Below are 20,062 nucleotides of genomic sequence, written 5' to 3'. Positions count from 1 at the left end.
ATCCTCATCTTTCTGATCATCACCTGTGACCATCTGTCACACATTGGAATCCTTCACAGATGATTACTTTCTGGTGTTTCACCATTGTTCTTTTGATGCTTTGATTAAATTATTTTCAATCACCATTTCTTCCTTCTCCTCACATTGATCACCTGTGTGTGGGGATTCATACCTTGTGTATGTTTCTTTCACTCGTATACATGCCTGTCAATCTGTAATTGTGTTTTCATTGTTAATTCCAATGATTTCTTGCATGCCCACCTGCTATGTGGATTTTTGTTTTTCCAATGTAATTTCCTTTTCTGAATGTGCTGCCATCATGGCCTTCACTACTTCATCCCCAAGAGTCGGAGCTTCTAGCTGTACATGGACAACATTGACTTTATCACACCCTATGTCTACCACGTACGTCTCCCACCATCTCTATGTCTCCCTCAGAAACCCCTGGCTTTTTCCTGGGATGCAGTTTCCACAGCATCAAGTCAACAACAAGCACCTGGTTTCCGCTGTCATTTTTCCTTCCTTCCCTGCACCTGGTACAGCTACATCATTGGATGTCATTTCCCGTCCACCTTGTATGATACCTACTGCTTCCACTGTACCTGGTGCATGCCTACTACTTTTTGAACTTGTTTTTTTGGGGGGCTTTGCCTCCTTCTTTGCTTGTTCCTGTGACGTCACCTGCTGGTGCCATTATGTCTAGTTCCTGATCTGCTTCTCCATCACAGCAATCTTTAGGTTCAGTTGGCATGACTACAAGGGCCATGGCAGCAAGGTTTGGATGTCACCACCGTACCATCACAAAACTGAACGAGCAATTTCAGAAGACAGGACGTACCAGAGAGCAACCACGCCCAGGACAAAAACGTGTGAGGGAAGACCGACAGATTGTGAGGGTACATCTACGTGATCGAACACTTCTGGCATCCAGAACAACAGCTACCATCATAGCTTGACAAGGAGTTTTGAGCCCCGATACTGATTCATGTCACTGGTTTAGATGCCCGTCCTTACATAGGCCTGATTCTGACCCTTAGGCACTGAAATGCACGTCTACAGTGGTTCCTGAGGCAGAGACAATGGTTACTTCAACGCTGGCATGGTGTTCTCTTCTCTGATGAATCCAGATTTCACCTTAGGAATGCTGATGGACGTATACGGGTATTGTGTCGCCTATGTGAATGTTATCACAATGATTGTGTTTGGGGCAGTATAAGTTTTCAGCACAGCTCCATGTATACCTAGGTCATGTTATTCCAGTTTACTCAGGAATGCCATTTTAAGATGTCGCGTTGTCCCCTGTTTCCGTCAACACCAAGAGCTGCATACTTTCCAACAAGACGCCAGAACACATACAGCACGTTCTTCCACGTACCTGTAATGCCATGGCCTGCGTTATCTTCCGATCTATAGTCCAAGGAGCACTTGTGGGACTACCTTGTACAGCCGATTGCACATCAACCTCTAATCGCCAATGTTAGAGCTGGCACTTATCCTGCATCGTTAGTGTCATTGGATACATCAAGCTGTTATCCATGATACTGTCCATGAGAAGGCGTTGACTAGTATGCCTTGTAACCAGGGGTGGTCATACCTGGTACTGACTTTGTCTTTTGACCCCTTGTGTGTTCCATTTCCTCTACATTAAAATTGTGTACTTTCCAATTACACTTGTCATTACTAATGTGGAACTGAGTTATCTGTGTGTGATAGTAGTACATACCCAACACCAGGGGTCCGGAAACCGTCCGATTGGGAATCTCAAATGTCTGGTTTAAAATATTGCTTACCGGACATTTAAATTTTTCTGTCCGGACATTTTAAAAAGTATTGTCCGCACATTCTTAAATTTTGACCGGACATGATCTGACATGACAGTTTCTGTCTGCAGTTGTAACACAATGAAGATTATCTACACTGACAAGCTTTGTTTGTTTTGATTGCTGTAAATACATCGTACCTACATGATAGTCCAAGCGGTCAATCACTGTAATAGGCAATAAACTGAGTTGACACTAATTAATCGAGGATTAATTACAGAGAACATCTTGTTAATTTATGTGAAAGGTGTTTACAACTGTACATAAATACCTTGCATCATCGATGTACCTCATCCCTGAACTAAACACATCAAAATTTGTGGATGATGGAGCCCTCTGGATCCGCACTAAAAGCATTAAAATGGCCCAAAATTTACTCCAAAAATCTCTTAATAAAATACAACAATGGGCTGACTAACCTAACCTGACGACCTAACTAAGGCAGGCAAACAAATAACATTCTTATGGAACCCTGCCAACGTAGGAATATACGGTAATGAAAACGCCAAAAGGCAGCCAAACTATCCCTCAAAATCCCAGAAATAAGCTTAAACTTACCCATCTCAAAATCAGAAATTAAAAGCGTAAACAAGCAACAAAAAATCCCCCCAAAATGGCATAACCTATATCTAAACTCAAATAGCCAAATCAAAAAAGTACTCAGCAAACCACTAACCAAACCAAAAATTCTCCATCCATCAAAAATAATCGACAGAGTAATCACTAAACTCCAAACAGGACACACCAACCTAAATAACCACCCAAAAAAATTAAAAAAACACACTGCAGGTAACTGCCCACACTGCAAACAACTAGAAACCCCAGAACACGCACTCATCCACTGCACACATTACCTAACACATCGAACCGCATTACAAACCACCCTCAATCTAAACAAGGCTCTCACTCTAGAAGCAATACTAAACCCACAAAATAAACTAGAAAACTTCAAGGCCTTAGGCGTATTCTTAATCAAAACGGAACTAATAAAACGCATCTAAAAACACTATAATCTACCAAATCAAAATCACATAAACAAACAAACATCCACCATACCCAGCTCCCTTAGTTCTTCTCCCCAACCCCATCGGCATCTATTCCAAATCTCAAAATTCCCAAATTCTATATAAGCAACCCCTAAAGCCCCCTCTTGGGTTGCACACACCACTTTCGCCCCTTTCGGAAACACATTAAATGGCCTGGCCGGGCCTGTGTGCGAAATACGCATCAGTCGGAAAGCGCACGTTAAATCTCCAAAGTAAGTAAGTAAGTAAGTAACTCCAAAAATCTCTAAATAAAAAAAACCAATGGTCTGACAAATGGGGCTTCTCCCTTAACTCAGAAAAAACAACAGGAATAGTATTCAAACATAAAAACATGAAACCCGCCTCCCCAATCCTCCAGCTAAACAACCAAACAATCAAATTTCAAAAACAAACCAAATTCTTAGGACTTATTTTCGATGAACATCTCCCCTGGGATGCTCACATCCAAAACCTAACAACTAAATGCAGTAAAGACCTAAACATGCTAAGATGCTTAACTGGCTCTAACTGGGGAGCCTCCAAAGATACCCTCCTCTCTCTCTAAATATCACTAATTAGATCAAAACTAGACTACGGCTGCGCCATATACAACACCCTAAACAACTCTCTATCTAAAACACTTGACTCAATACAATATCAGGCTCTCAAACTAATTACACTCACCCAACATGGCACCTCCTACACTTCACTTCAGGCCTTAACAGGAAAAATGCCAATAAGTCTACGCAGGGAACAGCTAAGCCTAAATTTCTGGGCCGCGTCCCAATCAAACCCTCTCATCCAAAACTTCATAAACCAAAACATCAGCCCCAAAAACCAAGCTCTAGCTCGTAAACGCCCCTTACTTACCCCAATATCCCAAAGAATAACAAACAACCTAAATGAACACTAAATTAAAAATCTTAAACAAAACTGCAAACAATCAAATATCTTCTCCCCTAAACTTAAAATGCCCAAAATAGACACAACACTAGCTAGCCAAATAAATAAACAAACCGACCCAAACAAAGCTAAAACCACCACACTAGCATACATACACAGAAATTGGCCAAATTGGTGTCACATTTACACGGACGGATCTTCAGATCCGACCTCCAAACACACAGGTTTCGGAGTCCATACCACACAACCAACTAAAACCACACAATCCTTCCGACTCCCAAACAACCAATCAATATTCACAGCGGAACTAATGGGCATGGCCTCAGCCCTCCATAATCAAGAATCCAAAAACCACAAAAAAATCCTAATACTTACCGACTCCCTAAGTGGACTGCAAGCCCTCCAAAACAAAAATACCAAAAACCGACCTAAATTAATAAATCAAATACTTAAAAGCTCCAACGACCTAACTAAGGCAGGCAAACAAATAACATTCTATGGAACCCAGCCCACGTAGGAATATATGGTAATGAAAACGCCGATAAAGCAGCTAAACTATCCCTCAAAATCCCAGAAATAAGCTTAAACTTACCCATCTAAAAATCAGCAAAAACAAGCAAAAAATCCCCTCAAAATGGCATAACCTATATATAAACTCAAATAGCAAAATAAAAAAGTACTCAGCAAACCATTAACCAAACCAAAAATTCTCCATCCATCAAAACAAATCGACAGAGTAATCACTAAACTCCAAACAGGACACACCAACCTAAATAACCACCTAAAAAAATAAAAAAACACACTACAGGTAACTGCCCACACTGCAAACAACTAGAAACCCCAGAACACGCACTCATCCACTGCACACACTACCTTACACATCGAACCGCATTACAAACCACCCTCAATCTAAACAAGGCTCTCACTCTAGAAGTAATATTAAACCCACAAAATAAACTAGTAAGTAAGATGTACTTCATCATCCTCAAAATGCAACGATACGTAACTTCAGACAGTCGACCGATGCAGATTAGTCGAAGGGATCTGCCAAACCCTCAAAGTCTGGACGATCATTTTGTAAGTCGTGGCTAACGACTTTCACTTGGTTGACATACAATAAGGATTTGCAGATTTTATTGTTTTCAGTAGTATATTGAATCTTGATTGACCGCCATTTTGCTTTCTGTGAGATCGATATCAAATTTTTTTATGGTCAATAATTAAGTACAGATGAAGAAAGTATTCAAATAACTATTGCTATCAACGATATTTTTAGTATTTGTGATTATATTATCTGTCTTGTTTTTAAATAATCTTTAGTTTAATAAAAAACTTTTTCCCCATGAGGTCATGTGATAACCAAATATGGGATAATAGTCTCGATCCAAATGTTACAACGCATACACTTGAGCAGTTATAACTCATGAACATTAATTAGACCGTTCACTACGTTAACAGATTGTTATTATAACAGAAACAAACGCATGTTTTCCATGTATATCTAAAATGATATTATTTGTTATTAATTGTCCGGTGAATTAAACTATTTAGATTGAAATAACTCATCATATTATGAATACGTAACAACTTGTAATGTGTGTGAAAAGTCATACTAAAATACGCTCTTTGAAGGGGGCGTGGCATAAATGCAAATTTCCGATTGGGATTTTAAATTTTCCTGACCCCTGCCCAACACCATATAAAATTTGGTTTAGCATCAATTTCCTCGGGTGCGTTTTCAATGCGTTTCAGTATATAAAGAGGTGGAATCTGATTGGTAAATAGGAGGGACATAGAAGGGACATAATCAGTAATTGTCACTGGTGGTGCTTCGATGGAAGGATAAAATTTCAGCGTAGTTCGGCAAGAATGGAAATTGGACTTGAACAGTCAGTCGACTCCCTTGCCCTGGGAAGATGCCATCACACCTACAATATTGCTAATCTTGAGCCACCAAGAGCAAAAAACTCCCATAATATTTGGGCGGTTACCTCGACAATGGTTCCACATGATAACTGTTCTATTAGAGCCATCATAGGAGGATGTTTTTTAGGTCTGACTCGGGCTTTGCCAGCCACAACCTGAGGGACATGGCTTTAGACAGAGAGGGTAAAGTAAATATGCAATGGTGTACTGATGATTGAACTGTGAGCAATTTGCTTTGAGGGAGCATTCATTTTGCAGAAAATGTATTTTATTTTAAAAAATTCCTTCTTGTAACAGTCACCCATGAAACAGGTCAAAGAAGATTTGAGTATAATAATGTAACAGAAAAGTGTCCATCCTCAGGCATCCTGTGAAAGCCCTTGGCTTGTTGGTGTTGTATCTTTGTGTATATTTGTCAAATCAAAAACTTCTTGGAAAATATCAGTAAAAGTATTCATATTGAATATATGTTTAATTTTTCTCAAAATATCTGCAATCAGTCACATATTTCCACAAGACTGGCGACTCAGGTTTGATTCCTTTAACAAAATATGTCTTTCCTGTTTCGTGTTTTGAAACGTTACAATGTAGAAGAAAACATGCATGTATTTTTTACAAACTATTTCCTTTTTTCATTGTGGATATAGATGATTTATCTGAAAGAAAGTTAGATAAAAACAAGTCATTCATGTCTTTCCCATAACAATATGTTTTCCATCCCATAACAAAATGTCCTTCCTGTAAGGATGACGTTTTTGGTCACATATACAATTACTACTGTATTCAGTGGTATATCAGATCAAATATTTGCCATAGACATTTTATCATTGGAGATTCAGGTTTATTATGATGGCTATATACACCATTAGGGAATCGAGACAACATTTATATGGGTTGACAATACAATAACACATACATCTTACAGCATTTCTATACAAGAAATATTGCTTTTGGTATTGCGTTATTATAAAACTAAGTCCTAATATATGAAAGATCTGCATTCAAAGTTTGATTATTTTTATATTGGTTTTTAATATTTCCTACAAAGACAGTTTTGTTATGCGAAGGACATTTGACCATGGTAACCCCAGAACAGACAGGACAACCTAATGAAAGTAAACACTATTGTGACATTGTGCTGGATGTTCATTATTTCTGTACTATGTATTGAATCATCTATCCAGACCAACGAATAAATTGGCTCTACTCATTCATTTGTTTTGTCACACTTCACACTTTTGAAATTTAAGTATTTTGATAATGACACACAAAGTGTATCAACTAATACAAATGTTCAGGGATTTCATTTCTATTCTTTGTTTTGAATTTAAAGTATTTTTGGTTTCATTTAACTTTGACTCAAATAAATATGGGCTGGAGAGTTTAGTGAGGGCCTCATTATCAATGAGGAGAAATATGAAGTCATCCCACCACATTCTGTCTATTTCATCTGAAGACAGTTCAACACGGCCAGATGGCAGCAAATATAGTTACTGATATACCAAGCTTTCTCAGTTCACAGTTCACAAATTGCAGATGTTAAAGGATCTTCTAACTTACGTCAAAAGTCTTTGACAGTTTCTTTAACAGATTTTGCTTCTTCCCTTTACTTTGATTCCCGACATGGGTACAATGTGTGAAGCCCATTTCTGGTGTCCCCCGCCGTGATATTGCTGGAATATTGCTAAAAGCAAAGTAAAACCATACACACTCACTCACTCTTCCCTTTACCTCTTTGTTGATGCCTCCCTTCATCACATTGCTCATGAGAGATAATCTTCATGCTTTCCCCATTTCCTCCTCCAGTCCCCCTTTCTATGATTGCTGCAAATGCTTTTTTCCCATGAATGTTGCAAAAACATTATTGACCAAGTTGGATGTGTTTTCCAGCTGTTTACAACTCATTCATAGGATCTCAACCCATTCCCTTAGTGACAACAATCAGGAGCCTTCTGCTGCCTATTGCCAAAGAAAGATGTTCAACCTCATTAGGCGTTGATGTAGTTTGTGGCTGATATCCTCCTTCATCTTCTGAAGTCCAAGAAACTATGTAGGGCTACAATTGCTGCATACATACAATCAACACTGTATTGGCTGCTTCAAGGACTCACATGGTCAGCCAAGCACCAGAGATTGCCGCTTATAACAAGAGTTTCTGGCCACAAGATAAATGCCAGAAGTTCTGAGAGAGTTTGGACTGTTCTCTTTCCTACTGGATACCTGCACAAGGTGTGATACATGGAGCTTCACAATGACCCAACTTCTTGTGCTGATGATGCTGGAAAGTGAACGCACCTCCTGGGCAAAGTAAGTCGATGAGTCCAACTGTCATGATGAGGGATGATGCAACAGTTTCCAAAACTCTAACTGCACACTGTCATATCAGGATTAGGAATAATTTACAAAAATCTAATATTTCGTATATTATATGCCTCTCCTGATGTGACTGGAATAAGCCTGGCCCAGCCACCCCATACCCAGGTTTCTGTCCGTCCTTGGCAAGACAGAAGCAAGAGGAAGATCAAGGGAAATAACTCTGAACTAGTGACCATAGCCCTTGGTATGTTTGAGTGAAGACTTTTCACGCTGTGTTTTAGATATAGGATAAATGTATGATATATAAAATACTAAATTTCTGTACATTAGTTATTGCAAACACAAAAAACATTTAACATTAACATGATAGTATTGAAGTAACATGGTACAATTCACTTGAACATCTGAAGTTGTTGATTGTCACCAGATGGTTAAGATTTTCTCAGGTCTCTGTCATGACCAGCCTCCAATGCTGAGACTGGATACTGATTGCTACAACACAGTTGATGGATATGGGGTAACAAGTGGGTCGTGGGGAAGTCCGTAACAAGGCCCCATCTCTTAGGTAATTACCAAGGGCAAGATGCTTAAAACGATTGTTCATTTGAACACATTACTTTTAAGTTTGTTTCATATTTACATGTATGACAGATGTTTTCTTTCTGATTAGACGAGGAGAATAGCATCGTGGCTAGCAGAGAAGATGACCAAGGAAGGGCACGCTGTGGGATTGTTGTCAGGGGAGCTGGCCATTGAACAAAGGGCAGCCATTATACACAGATTTAGAGATGGCAAAGAAAAGGTGCTGATTACAACCAATGTATCAGCCAGAGGTAAAGCATAACAATTGCAAGCCAATCGGCAACCCTTGGATAGAAGTAGCAAGCTTTGGTATTGATCTATTATAGATTATACTATTTGGCAACCCTTGGATAGAAGTAGCAAGCTTTGGTATTGATCTATTATAGATTATACTATTTGGCAACCCTTGGATAGAAGTAGCAAGCTTTGGTATTGATCTATTATAGATTATACTATTTGGCAACCCTTGGATAGAAGTAGCAAGCTTTGGTATTGATCTATTATAGATTATACTATTTGGCAACCCTTGGATAGAAGTAGCAAGCTTTGGTATTGATCTATTATAGATTATACTATTTGGCAACCCTTGGATAGAAGTAGCAAGCTTTGGTATTGATCTATTATAGATTATACTATTTGGCAACCTTTGGATAGAAATAGCATGCTTTGGTATTGATCTATTATAGATTATACTATTTGGCAACCCTTGGATAGAAATAGCATGCTTTGGTATTGATCTATCATAGATGATACCATTTGACAGACAGACAGACAGACAAAAGTCTATTCAATATTTTAGGCCATATCACCTATAGTACAGAAGGGTTTTTTTTGTATCAACATTGTACGGTCATGTGTAGGTAATAATAAGTTTACATATAATATTAACGTCTAATTTCAAAAATCTTCCTCAGGAATATTGACAGAGATGATATTGTATTAGCATTGCGGGAGTTCAACAAATTTTTCATCAGTTGTTCATCTTTGTACATAGTTGAAATCATAGGGAGGTATCTATTTCTAAGAAACTGATAATATTTACAAATGAGAAGTACATGAAACTCATCCTCAACATAGCCTTAATTACAATAACGGCATAAACTACTTTCTTTATCTTGTACATTTTTCTTTCTGAGATTATTAACATTAAAATTATGTACTGATATAAGTAATTTACACAAAGATCTTCTCAAAGTTCAATCCTGAAGTACAGATACATATTTTTCAGGAACAAGTAATGATTTTATATTCGTATAATGGCATAAAAACCTTGAGGATGATATTTGACAGTGCCGATCTTGTGAAAATATATCAACTAATCTTTCCTTAAGCATGAAGATAAATAATGATACCATTTGGCAACCCTTGGATAGAAATAGCAAGCTTTGATATTGATGTATTATGGATGATACCATTTGGCAACCCTTAGATATAAATAGCAAGCTTTGGTATAGATCTATTATAGATGATACTATTTGGCAACCCTTGGATAGAAATATCAAGCTTTGGTATAGATCTATTATAGATGATACCATTTGCAACCCTTGGATAGAAATAGCAAGCTTTGGTATAGATCTATTATAGATGATACTATTTGGCAATCCTTGGATAGAAATAGCAAGCTTTCTTATTGATGTATCATAGATGATATCATTCGGCAACTCTTGGAAAGAAATAGCAAGCTTTGGTGGTGATATAGATATACCATTTGGCAACCCTTGGATAGAAATAGCAAGCTTTGGTGTGATATAGATATACCATTTGGCAACCCTTGGATAGAAATAGCAAGCTTTGGTGGTGATATAGATATACCATTTGGCAACCCTTGGAAAGAAATAGCAAGCTTTGGTGTGATATAGATATACCATTTGGCAACCCTTGGATAGAAATAGCAAGCTTTGGTGGTGATATAGATATACCATTTGGCAACCCTTGGATAGAAATAGCAAGCTTTGGTGTGATATAGATATACCATTTGGCAGCCCTTGGATAGAAATAACAAGCTTTGGTATTGATGTATTATTGATGATACTATTTGATATCACCGGTAGATTCCGAGAAAACGTGTGTACAGCTGATGGCTGCTTCTGGCTTCATTTATAAATAAGATGATAAACACGGGAGTCTCAATCTCTGCATATAAATCTCACATTCACGAATCTGAACACGATTTAACGTTTTTCCTTAAATCGTGTTAGAACGTATGAAGGTCGCGCACTCATTCATGTTCATTCGTGTTAAGTCTTGGTCGGTTGCACGCGGTATGGATGTCTTAAATTATGTTATAAATTTTTGCAGTACAGTGTTGGGGAGCGTGGCAAGAAACCCATACGACCTTCATACGTTTTAACACGATTCAACACGACTTTCATACGCCTTTCATACGACTCCCACACGCCTGAACACGAAATCCATACGTTTGTCATACGACCGGAAGAGCCCATCACGTGACTGAGTGAGAACGTGGGAAACCCCCTGAAAGTGAAAGCTCATTCTACAGCCATGCCAAACCTCAGGAGGCCGAAACGGGAGCTCAACAACCATGGTCAAACTCTTCCTGTTCCCCACTCTGCGACGCCTACACTGCCTCCTACCCCTCACCATCCAAGCCTTAGCTACAAGAAGTACTTCCTTCTCCTCCAAAGCTGCTTCTTGCGGGTCTTGTTCGTTGTTGAACATGGTGAAGACTGACACAGAAATGCTTTTGCAATGCAGCTTATATATACTACATGACCCACGTGACCAAAATAAACCAAAATATGTCGTATGAAGGTCTTGCTCAGTCATATGGAGATCGTGTTTATTTTTGTAGTCGTATGGACATCGTAATGATTGGGGTTTAATCGTATGGCGGTCGTGTTGATTTGTGTTAAGTCGTATGGGTGTCATATGACAATCTTGTTTGGTCGTATTGGTGTCGTGTTAAATGAGGTTAAATCGTGTTGTATCGTATGAATATCTTATGACGGTAGTATGAGTGTCGTGTTCAGTCGTATGAAGGTCGTATGAGGGTCGTTTTTAGTTGTATGAGGGTCGTGTTTGGTTAAGAAATTTGCATAAACCACAAAGTCGAGCACGAATCAACACGATTTTTAAACTTTTCTTTAATCGTGTTCGCAATTTCTTAAATAGTGTATGTGAGATAGGGGCTTAAAACAATGGCTGGAAACAGAACAGGAAATATGATTTAATCGGTCAATCATCATGTCCAGTGATGTTTTATCTCAAATTATAAATTTTTTATTGACCAAGTTTAATTGTTATGATCTGTTAGTTTCCCTGAAGGGATATGATGTAATTTTTTTCTGCTGAAGACAAATATACTCAACAAAAAAAGTTCCTGTGACACCAATATTTTAGTGTATTTTTCAAACAAGTAAAGTTTTGTGTTCAATATTGTAGTACATGTATGGAATCAAGTAACAAAAACGCAACTGCTACAGAAAAGCATGCATTCCATGCAAAAGTTGACTTTTATGCAAGCCCCATGCATTTCACTACCCAAGAATGGGTATAAAAACATGTGCGTTAATGGGATTCCATATGCTGACAACAACCACTCTGAAAAACAACAAAATTACGCAATTATTCAACATTACGAAATGCCACGCCTGTCCGAAAATGAACGTATGCGAGCCATTGGTATGCTTGAAGCAGGATCGAGTCAACGTGATGTTGCAAGACAATTTAACGTCCACAGAAACACCATTTGGTGTTTATGGCAACTTTTGCAACAGACTAATGCAGCCAGAGACCATCCGCGGAGTGGCAGGCCACGCGTAACCAATAATCTGCAAGACAACTGGACTCGAACAACACACTTATGAAATCGATTCCAGTCAGTAACAGTGACTGCAAGAAGCATCCCTGGCCTTCGACGAAAATCTTAAAAAAAACACACGTCGTCGCCTCAGATGTGCAGGGATAGTCGCCAGAAGACCCCCATTTTGACAGGGAACCACCATCAAGTTCTATTCACTGACGAGTCTCGTTTTCACCTCAGCCTTAGCAATGGATGGGGTGAACATTACATCAATCATTGGTTTAAACCATTTGAACACTTACAGGAGTCTTTTCTCTATTGCGAACTGAAATTGTTTCAGATTTGGTAAAAAACATAACTTTCCATTAAATCTTATGCAATGTCACAGGAACTTTTGTTGTTAAGTAAATGTTTTTATTTCAAATGTAGGTGATGTGCTTCATTCCATTTCACTTTACAGACGGGGTATATAAATTAGTATCGATTTTTTTTTAAGGGCTTGTATATCTCAAGGATATCATTTATGTGTTTCTTTTATGAGCAAGGGTATTTTTGCACATTGGTATGTTGTGTCAGGGGTCAAGGTCATCCTCTAGGTCATGGCCTGTAAACACTTTGTTTACTGCCTAACTCGAAAAGGATTTTCTAAAGCTTAAACCTGGTATCTGTCATCCTTGGGGTTGCTCTCCGATCTGACACGGTTGAGGTCATTCATAAAGTATGTTCAGCATTTTCACTCAAATGCTTTTTTTGACATTCTTTATTAAGTGTTAAGAGGGTCGTGGTTATATCACTTAAATACTACTTATGTGCCACCAAAGATGATAATCACTGTGGCCAACATGCCACTGTTAGAATATTTGATTTGTATGGTGGATAGCCCTTAGTAAGTTTAAATTAACTCCCAAGATCATGAATTCAGAAAATATGTTTGTGATAAGTCAAGGAGTTAATTTTAGGTCAAGGTCACTTAAATGCACATTTGTTAGGTTGTTCTGCGGAACTAATCCTGTGAGAAAAGTGTAAAGAGTAAGCGCCCATCTTTTCAGCTGGAAACAACCAAGCATGTGATTGGCAGAAATTGGGGATCAAGGTCATTAATCCAGAAGTGCATATGACTTTATTAAAGTAGCTTTGTGTTTTTAAGATGTCTTGCAATAAACATGCATATTTCCAAACCAATGAGAGAAATTGTTATACAAGAAGTACATGTAACATTCTTGTTAATGTAGCTTGATGCATGGGACATCCTGTGTCAAGTTACACTGCATGTGTATATAGGCATAGGATTCTCTATTTGAAAGTTGTATGTGTGTTTTCCCAAACAGTAAGTGATGCCATTAAATCAGAAGTGTATATAACTTTGGGTTAAGGTAGCCATTTAGCACAGGACTGTTTCAAAGTAACTGTTGTTCTACATTGGGCACATGTTTTCCCAAACCAGAAGTGATGTAAGTATGATGTCATTAAATCAGAAGTGTGTTATATTCTGAAAGGTACATCACAAATAATATTACTTTTTGAGAGATATCGGCTTGAAACAGTCCAGCTGGATCTCCTCCTCACCCCCCCCCCCCCCCCCCCCCCACACACACACACACACAACACCCTCACAAATTCATGGATACTGCATCATAACGTTAGTCTGCAATAGCTTACTGCATCAAGATTGATATAAGTATTGGGAATTTGATTGTCATCAATTGTGTTCTGTTGTAGGTATTGATGTGGAACAGGTAACAGTTGTGGTCAACTTTGACCTGCCCACATTGGATGGGAAACCTGACAATGAGACATACCTGCACAGGATAGGACGGACAGGCAGATTTGGCAAGAATGGCATTGCAATCAACATGGTGGACAGTTCTCGCTCCATGAACACTATGAGATCTATAGAGAACCACTTTGGTAAGTGAAGGACAAGTTCAAAACATTTGATCATCCATTATTATTATCATTTCATTGCAAGCAAGTGGCAGAGTAAAGGGTCTGTGTCTGGGGTATTAGAAACTGAAAAGCAGTGAGTGAGTGACTTCTGGAAGACTAGGTAATTGCTTGGCCCACTACCACACAATGTTCTCACTGCTTCGATCACTGTAAGCCTGAATGCTTCTGTCCAAGGCTTCTGCAACAATCCACTTGCACTTGTAGGCAAAGGTCTTCTTTGCTACAATCAAAATTTACCATTGGTCCGCAATTTATTATGAAAAGGAGGCTATTGTAGCGCCAGACTGTATGTTACGAAATTGCAAGAGACTGTGTGTTTCGAATAAAAACATTTCATGTTTGTACCTGTGTGTGAATGTGTGTTTGAGTGCCATGACCCTGTGAGCACCTTGCCCAAAGTGTTATTCTGAGCCTTGAGCAAGGACCAGTGAGTCCCATTTTCATTTTGGCGTTTGAGCTGATGCTTTTTTGGTGATCTTTTACAATCAGATGGAAGTGAGAGTGTTGGGAATAGGGTTATTCAAATCAGAGAATGACCCTAGACCAGTGAACAATGCACAGCTCAAGTAAATGTTTTCAGGTAAAGATACTGTACCACAGTTAATCTCAGCCGCTTCAACTGTGAGAAAGTGATTTTGTGAGAATTTGGTCATTAGAACATTTTCATGATTTGTTCAACTAGTTATAGGGCTTTGTCCATTTTTCTCAACAATAAATATCTAGTGACTGGCATGCCTGCAGACGTTTCCTGCCTTGTTGTGTATATTGTCCAAATGTTGCAGTGTAGATATACTCAGAACTTTTCAGACACCCCTTGTAATTTCAAAATACTCATGCTGTTTTATTGTGGAGAAACTTCTGTAAATTCCATTGTACATTCTTTTTTACCCTTTTGTTCTGATTGTTTAACCTCAGAAATATTCTGATGAGTAACGGAGCCTTCTTTAATACCGTTATTTTCTTTGACATCATACACATTCTTTGTTTGCATTACAGGTCGGAAAATCACAAAGTTGGATGCCGATGATGCTGAAGAGATAGAGAAAATCAGCACCTGAGAAGCAGGTGGAGAAATATGATGAGAGAAGTACCCCCTCCTATCATGATCACTCATTCGTCCACCTTGATGAGCTGCTGGGCAGCACGAGCTGTACCACTGATACTGTACTTGAGCTGAACTGTATCTGCCACTGCCTCAAGCAACACGGAACCCTGCAGCACACAGATGCCCCTATTGTCATCAAGTTCGTGGCTAAGAGACCATCAGGGCAGGTTAAAAGAAACAGGTTAAAAAACTACCTTGGTTTTGCTGTCAACTTATTTTGTTGACAGTTTCGTTTTTCCATAATAACTCCATGTGAATGTTCAAATCATTTTCAGGAGTTACTGTGGACGTAAAGATGAGATCAGGAAAGCAATTTAATGAAACTTAAACAGACATTTTAGTTCCATAAAGCAGATATTTTTAATTGATATGTGAAGGGAGACTATTCTAGAACTATGTTGAATGTATATATGATGCTTTTCTTGGAATCAACAATAAATGACAATAAAGTTAATATCAAGTAAAAGCTTCAGTTGCTTCTTCCAGCGGGATGTTGTGTTTGTTGACTGACAATGTGATGCTGCAGCAAGTAGGAGTGACGCAAGTGTGCTTTTCAAGAAGGAAATAGCAATTCTTGACCAATTTTAATTTTTTTAAACATTTGTTTTTACATTGGTCTAAAACTCTTTTACTTCAAAATGAAAATTGTCCGATATTATAAGAATCCAGAAAACTTTTTATGATTATTAGCATGTTGGTATAGACTTTGTGGTATAGATCCATTGATCTTATTTGCCATATTCGCCATATTCGCCGTATTAAGTGCCTTGCTCCAATAAACACCCCTTGACCAACTTTTAGAACAATCTGTAAGTAACTTTTAATAGCACCCTCCACTCTGACCCCAAATTGACATGGCAGTCCATATTTTATTTCGTGTATTGTTTGCTGTAAACAGCTGTGCACAAGGAACTATTACATTTTCTGTAAGTTGGTGAGGTGTGCAAACTTGGTTCATGTTTGGCAATAATGGAGGTGTAATGGGGATTGATTTCATTAGGAATAAAATGTCTGTCCACATAGGCATAGCATGTTTTAGCTTTTTTAAACATTTCATTGGTGCTCAATCATGTACTCTTCTGGTAGTTCTAACGGTATTACATCTATTAAAAATATGAAAGTCTATCTTTTCACAGAATATCCAAGCAATGATATGAAAATGTTGATGCTTATAGTATGTTAAGATCTTTGATTATTGGATATTTCGCAAAGAATAATTTACTCAGTGATCTGCAGAAGCCAATGGGTCATGCTTTTTAAATTTAAATTCAATATTTTGCTATTTCCTTCGTTCAATAATTCTTAGTGATTCAAATAAAAAGTGAATAAATAACGATTTTTGTATTTTGAATGTGTAGGAGGAATTCTTATAGTTTTGACAAGATAACACTGTCATTCTTCAACAGTGATTTGTCTGCACAATGATCAATTAGCAATCCCAAATTGTTGCAGTTTTTTCCAGATCAATCAATCAGTTTCATGGCTTCTTTTGGGAGAAGGAATTCACCAAACTTTCATGCTTATTTGAGTACTCTCCTTGTTAGTGTACATAACAGAGATGTAGCTATTGTAAGTTGTTTGTAATACTTGTAAATAAACTGTGAAATGTTGTCTGTGTTTATTTAACGATTAAGTTTTTGACCCTTGTGGCACAGTCATCTGTCTGGTAAGAAGTTCCTGATTGTGTAGTGTGTTCATTGCTTTAGTATGTGTTCCTCTCCTTTCACAGTATATCAGGTGTATCTCCTTGTTCCTCCATCCTACTGTAGTGAAGTGACAGCAATATTTCCAACAAAACCTGGATGACCCTTTATGTACGGTATCCAGGATATTCAGCAACATTACTGAAACAGCTACCAAAACCCATCCAAAGAAATGAACGTATTTCCATGTTAGCAGCACCTGCATCTATATTGAGTGAGCTGTCATATCAGCAAGGACATTGCTCATAATATCAATCCCTGGTTTGTCTTGTTCAGACAAAATTATTTTATTCAATTTTGCTGTGTGCAAAGTTCAAGAACAAACAAAACACATTTGTCTCTTAGTTAAGTTTGCTGTGAAAGTCAAGATTGTTAAAACTATTGAGCTGTTAAAAAGTTTATTACATACGTGTCAGAGGATGATGAGTCTGTCGATCGTGCATGTATATTCCATTCAATAGAAATGAATGACAGCCCCTGCATAAGTAGGTGTGGAAGATTTGAGGCCCCTATAAGTGGTAGCATTACATTACTTGTGATGTATGTGCGAGTGCATCGTCATGTGTGGGTCTGAAAAACAGCTTCAATGAACCAGACAACATCAGCTTTTATGCACTGTTTTATTTATATTCATTAGACATTGAGAGCATCCGTGACTCTGACAGAAGATACTACATACACGGCTCTGCTTTACGTGTTATTATACAGGTGTCAGGACACAATAATCAGAGTCATGTGACATGACATGCCACTCAAGTATCAATTTGTTTCATTCATAGGCCACAACCCAAGACAAAAACAAACTTCAAAATGCGTTGCCATGCAGGTGCTTGTAGTCCCATCCCCCATCCCACTCACTGCAGAAGAAAGTTCCCGTTCTGTGAGAATGTCTTATTCACACTTGGACACAATTTTGCATCGTTTCTTATTTCGAGATTGACAGCCCAGCTTTTTCCTTGATGATGACATAATGTGCAAGCACCCTAACCACGGAATTGTGAAACAATTTCCAGTGAACTGAAATATACGTGTACGAGGGCGAGTCCAAACGTTCTGAGACCAACAAGTGTTAAGTGTTTTTAATTATTTTTTTTCAACCTAATCTCCCTGCTTTTCAATACACAGGTTGAAATCACTTAGTGACAGGTCTGGCGAGTATGGAGGGTGAGGAAACTCTTCGAACCCACAGCAGCCTTTGCAAGTCGAGAGGTGTATGACGAGGCATTGTGATGAAAAAGTACTAGCAGTCAGCAATCCTCGCCTCTTTTCCGGATCCGGACTACATGCCGGATCTCTGTGGTCTAGCATTGTCGTCCATGTAAACAGGTCTGGTCTGAAGAGGATGGTTGTCAAAATGAGGGACTATGACTTGACGAAGAACGGTATCTTGGTACTGTTGGCCATTCAGGTTTCCACGAATTGTCACCAGCGGAAGTTTGCAGCCGAAGGAAACACAACCCCATATCATGACAGACCCCCGCCACATGCTAAGGTCTCCTGGATGTTCCTTGGTGCAAAACGAGTGATACGTTGCCTCCAAACACGTATTCGACCATCAACAGTTCGTAGCAGCACTCGACACTTGTCAGACCAATGGATCCTTCTCCAGTTGGCCAAGTTCCATCGACTACAGGCACGACACCATATCAGACGATTCCGCATGTGCCTCAGTCAGTTGAGGACGTTTTACTGGTCTTCTGGCGTTATAACCAGCAGTTCTGAGGCGACGCATTACGGTCATCGTCGAGAGTCTCTGATGGGAAATCCACTGTCTTAAATCTGTTGAGGTGGCAAATGGATTACGTCTGACTATCCTGAAAAGACGTCTATCCTCTCTGTTAGAGGTCTTTCTTGGCCTAACAGACCCATGCCTGTCATTGACATCATTGGTTTGACCATGTTTGACAATCAAACGAGTGATAACACTGTGATGACGACCCATTTGTCTTGCAATGGCCCTGCGTGACATGCCAGCATTTTTCATGCCTATCACTTGCCATCTTTCAGCGTTCGTTAACTTTTTCCTCACCATGGCTAATTTTCAACCTCTGTTGGAAGGGGAATCTCACACAGGAGCAAAATGCAACCACGTGTCTGAAACTTGAATTTCACTATAGGGTAGGGGGACTGCAGCAACACGTAAAGCACGCTTTCCTTGTGGTATCTGGACAAATGTGGGTTCATGAAACTATGGAAGCCTAATTCAGTCATACATCATCATATTTCGTATTTCTGATTCCCACACGTGAAATCAAGAGACTATGAATATGGTGGCGCTTATGTATACAAACGGCCTCCACAGACCAAATGCATTTGCAATGAACTACTCAAACAATGTACAACATTGACATGTTAACTTTGTTATGGCCCATGGTTGAAAGTTAGTCAGGCTTAGAACGTTTTGACCAGCCCCCGTATCACAGGGTAATCAGAACCAATAAACGTATACTGCCATTTCCCGTGATGATTTCTTCTTTACTGTGTTCTGTCGACATTATTCCTGTGTGTATTCAGAACCAGTCCTCGTTCACACCCACACCCATGTTTACTAGCGTAAATAAGTATCTGTCCTTCATACAAAGTGGTGTAAATATTATGTTATTGAAATGTAACACCATAATTCGTTTTTCGTCTGATCAATGTTTTATCATTGATTTATCATTAATTTATTGACAAAACCCACCACCACCAACTGACGACGTTGAATGACGCAAACGTCGCTAAAAGGTTCTCCTGGACGCCGGTAGACCGTTGGAGGCGACCCAGATAAAACCTGGACGCATCTGTGAACAGTATTCTGTCCGAGTGTATCTGCTGAACCTCAGATGCTGTCTACACCAAACTTGGCGTAGTGGGCGTATCGCTGCACGTCGCGACCGGATTTTGTGCCAGTTGCGCGTGAGGTTCTGCCACTAATTGGTCTCAGCCCAGGAATTGTTCCGAGCTGTTAATGTTGTAGTTTGGTATCGATT

At 38.9% G+C, this 20,062-nt stretch overlaps 1 protein-coding gene across 3 annotated transcripts in view; it reads left to right on the top strand.

Annotated features, from left to right (window-relative positions):
• Positions 1 to 16,982, top strand: part of LOC139470807 (ATP-dependent RNA helicase DDX19A-like) — a 58,955-nt gene extending 41,973 nt beyond the window's left edge. For all 3 annotated transcript variants that reach the window (XM_071253099.1, XM_071253098.1, XM_071253100.1), the window contains exons 10-12: positions 8,661 to 8,823; positions 14,055 to 14,243; positions 15,279 to 16,982. In XM_071253099.1, the coding sequence (XP_071109200.1) occupies positions 8,661 to 8,823; positions 14,055 to 14,243; positions 15,279 to 15,340 (414 nt within the window). In that variant the 3' untranslated portion in view covers positions 15,341 to 16,982. The remainder of the gene's footprint in view (positions 1 to 8,660; positions 8,824 to 14,054; positions 14,244 to 15,278) is intronic.
• Positions 16,983 to 20,062: the final 3,080 nt, after the last annotated feature.

This window comes from Haliotis cracherodii, unplaced genomic scaffold (genome assembly GCF_022045235.1).
Source record: "Haliotis cracherodii isolate W230 unplaced genomic scaffold, xgHalCrac1.p SCAF_21, whole genome shotgun sequence".
NCBI lineage: Eukaryota > Metazoa > Mollusca > Gastropoda > Lepetellida > Haliotidae > Haliotis > Haliotis cracherodii.
This window is presented reverse-complemented; position numbering and strand designations above follow the sequence as displayed.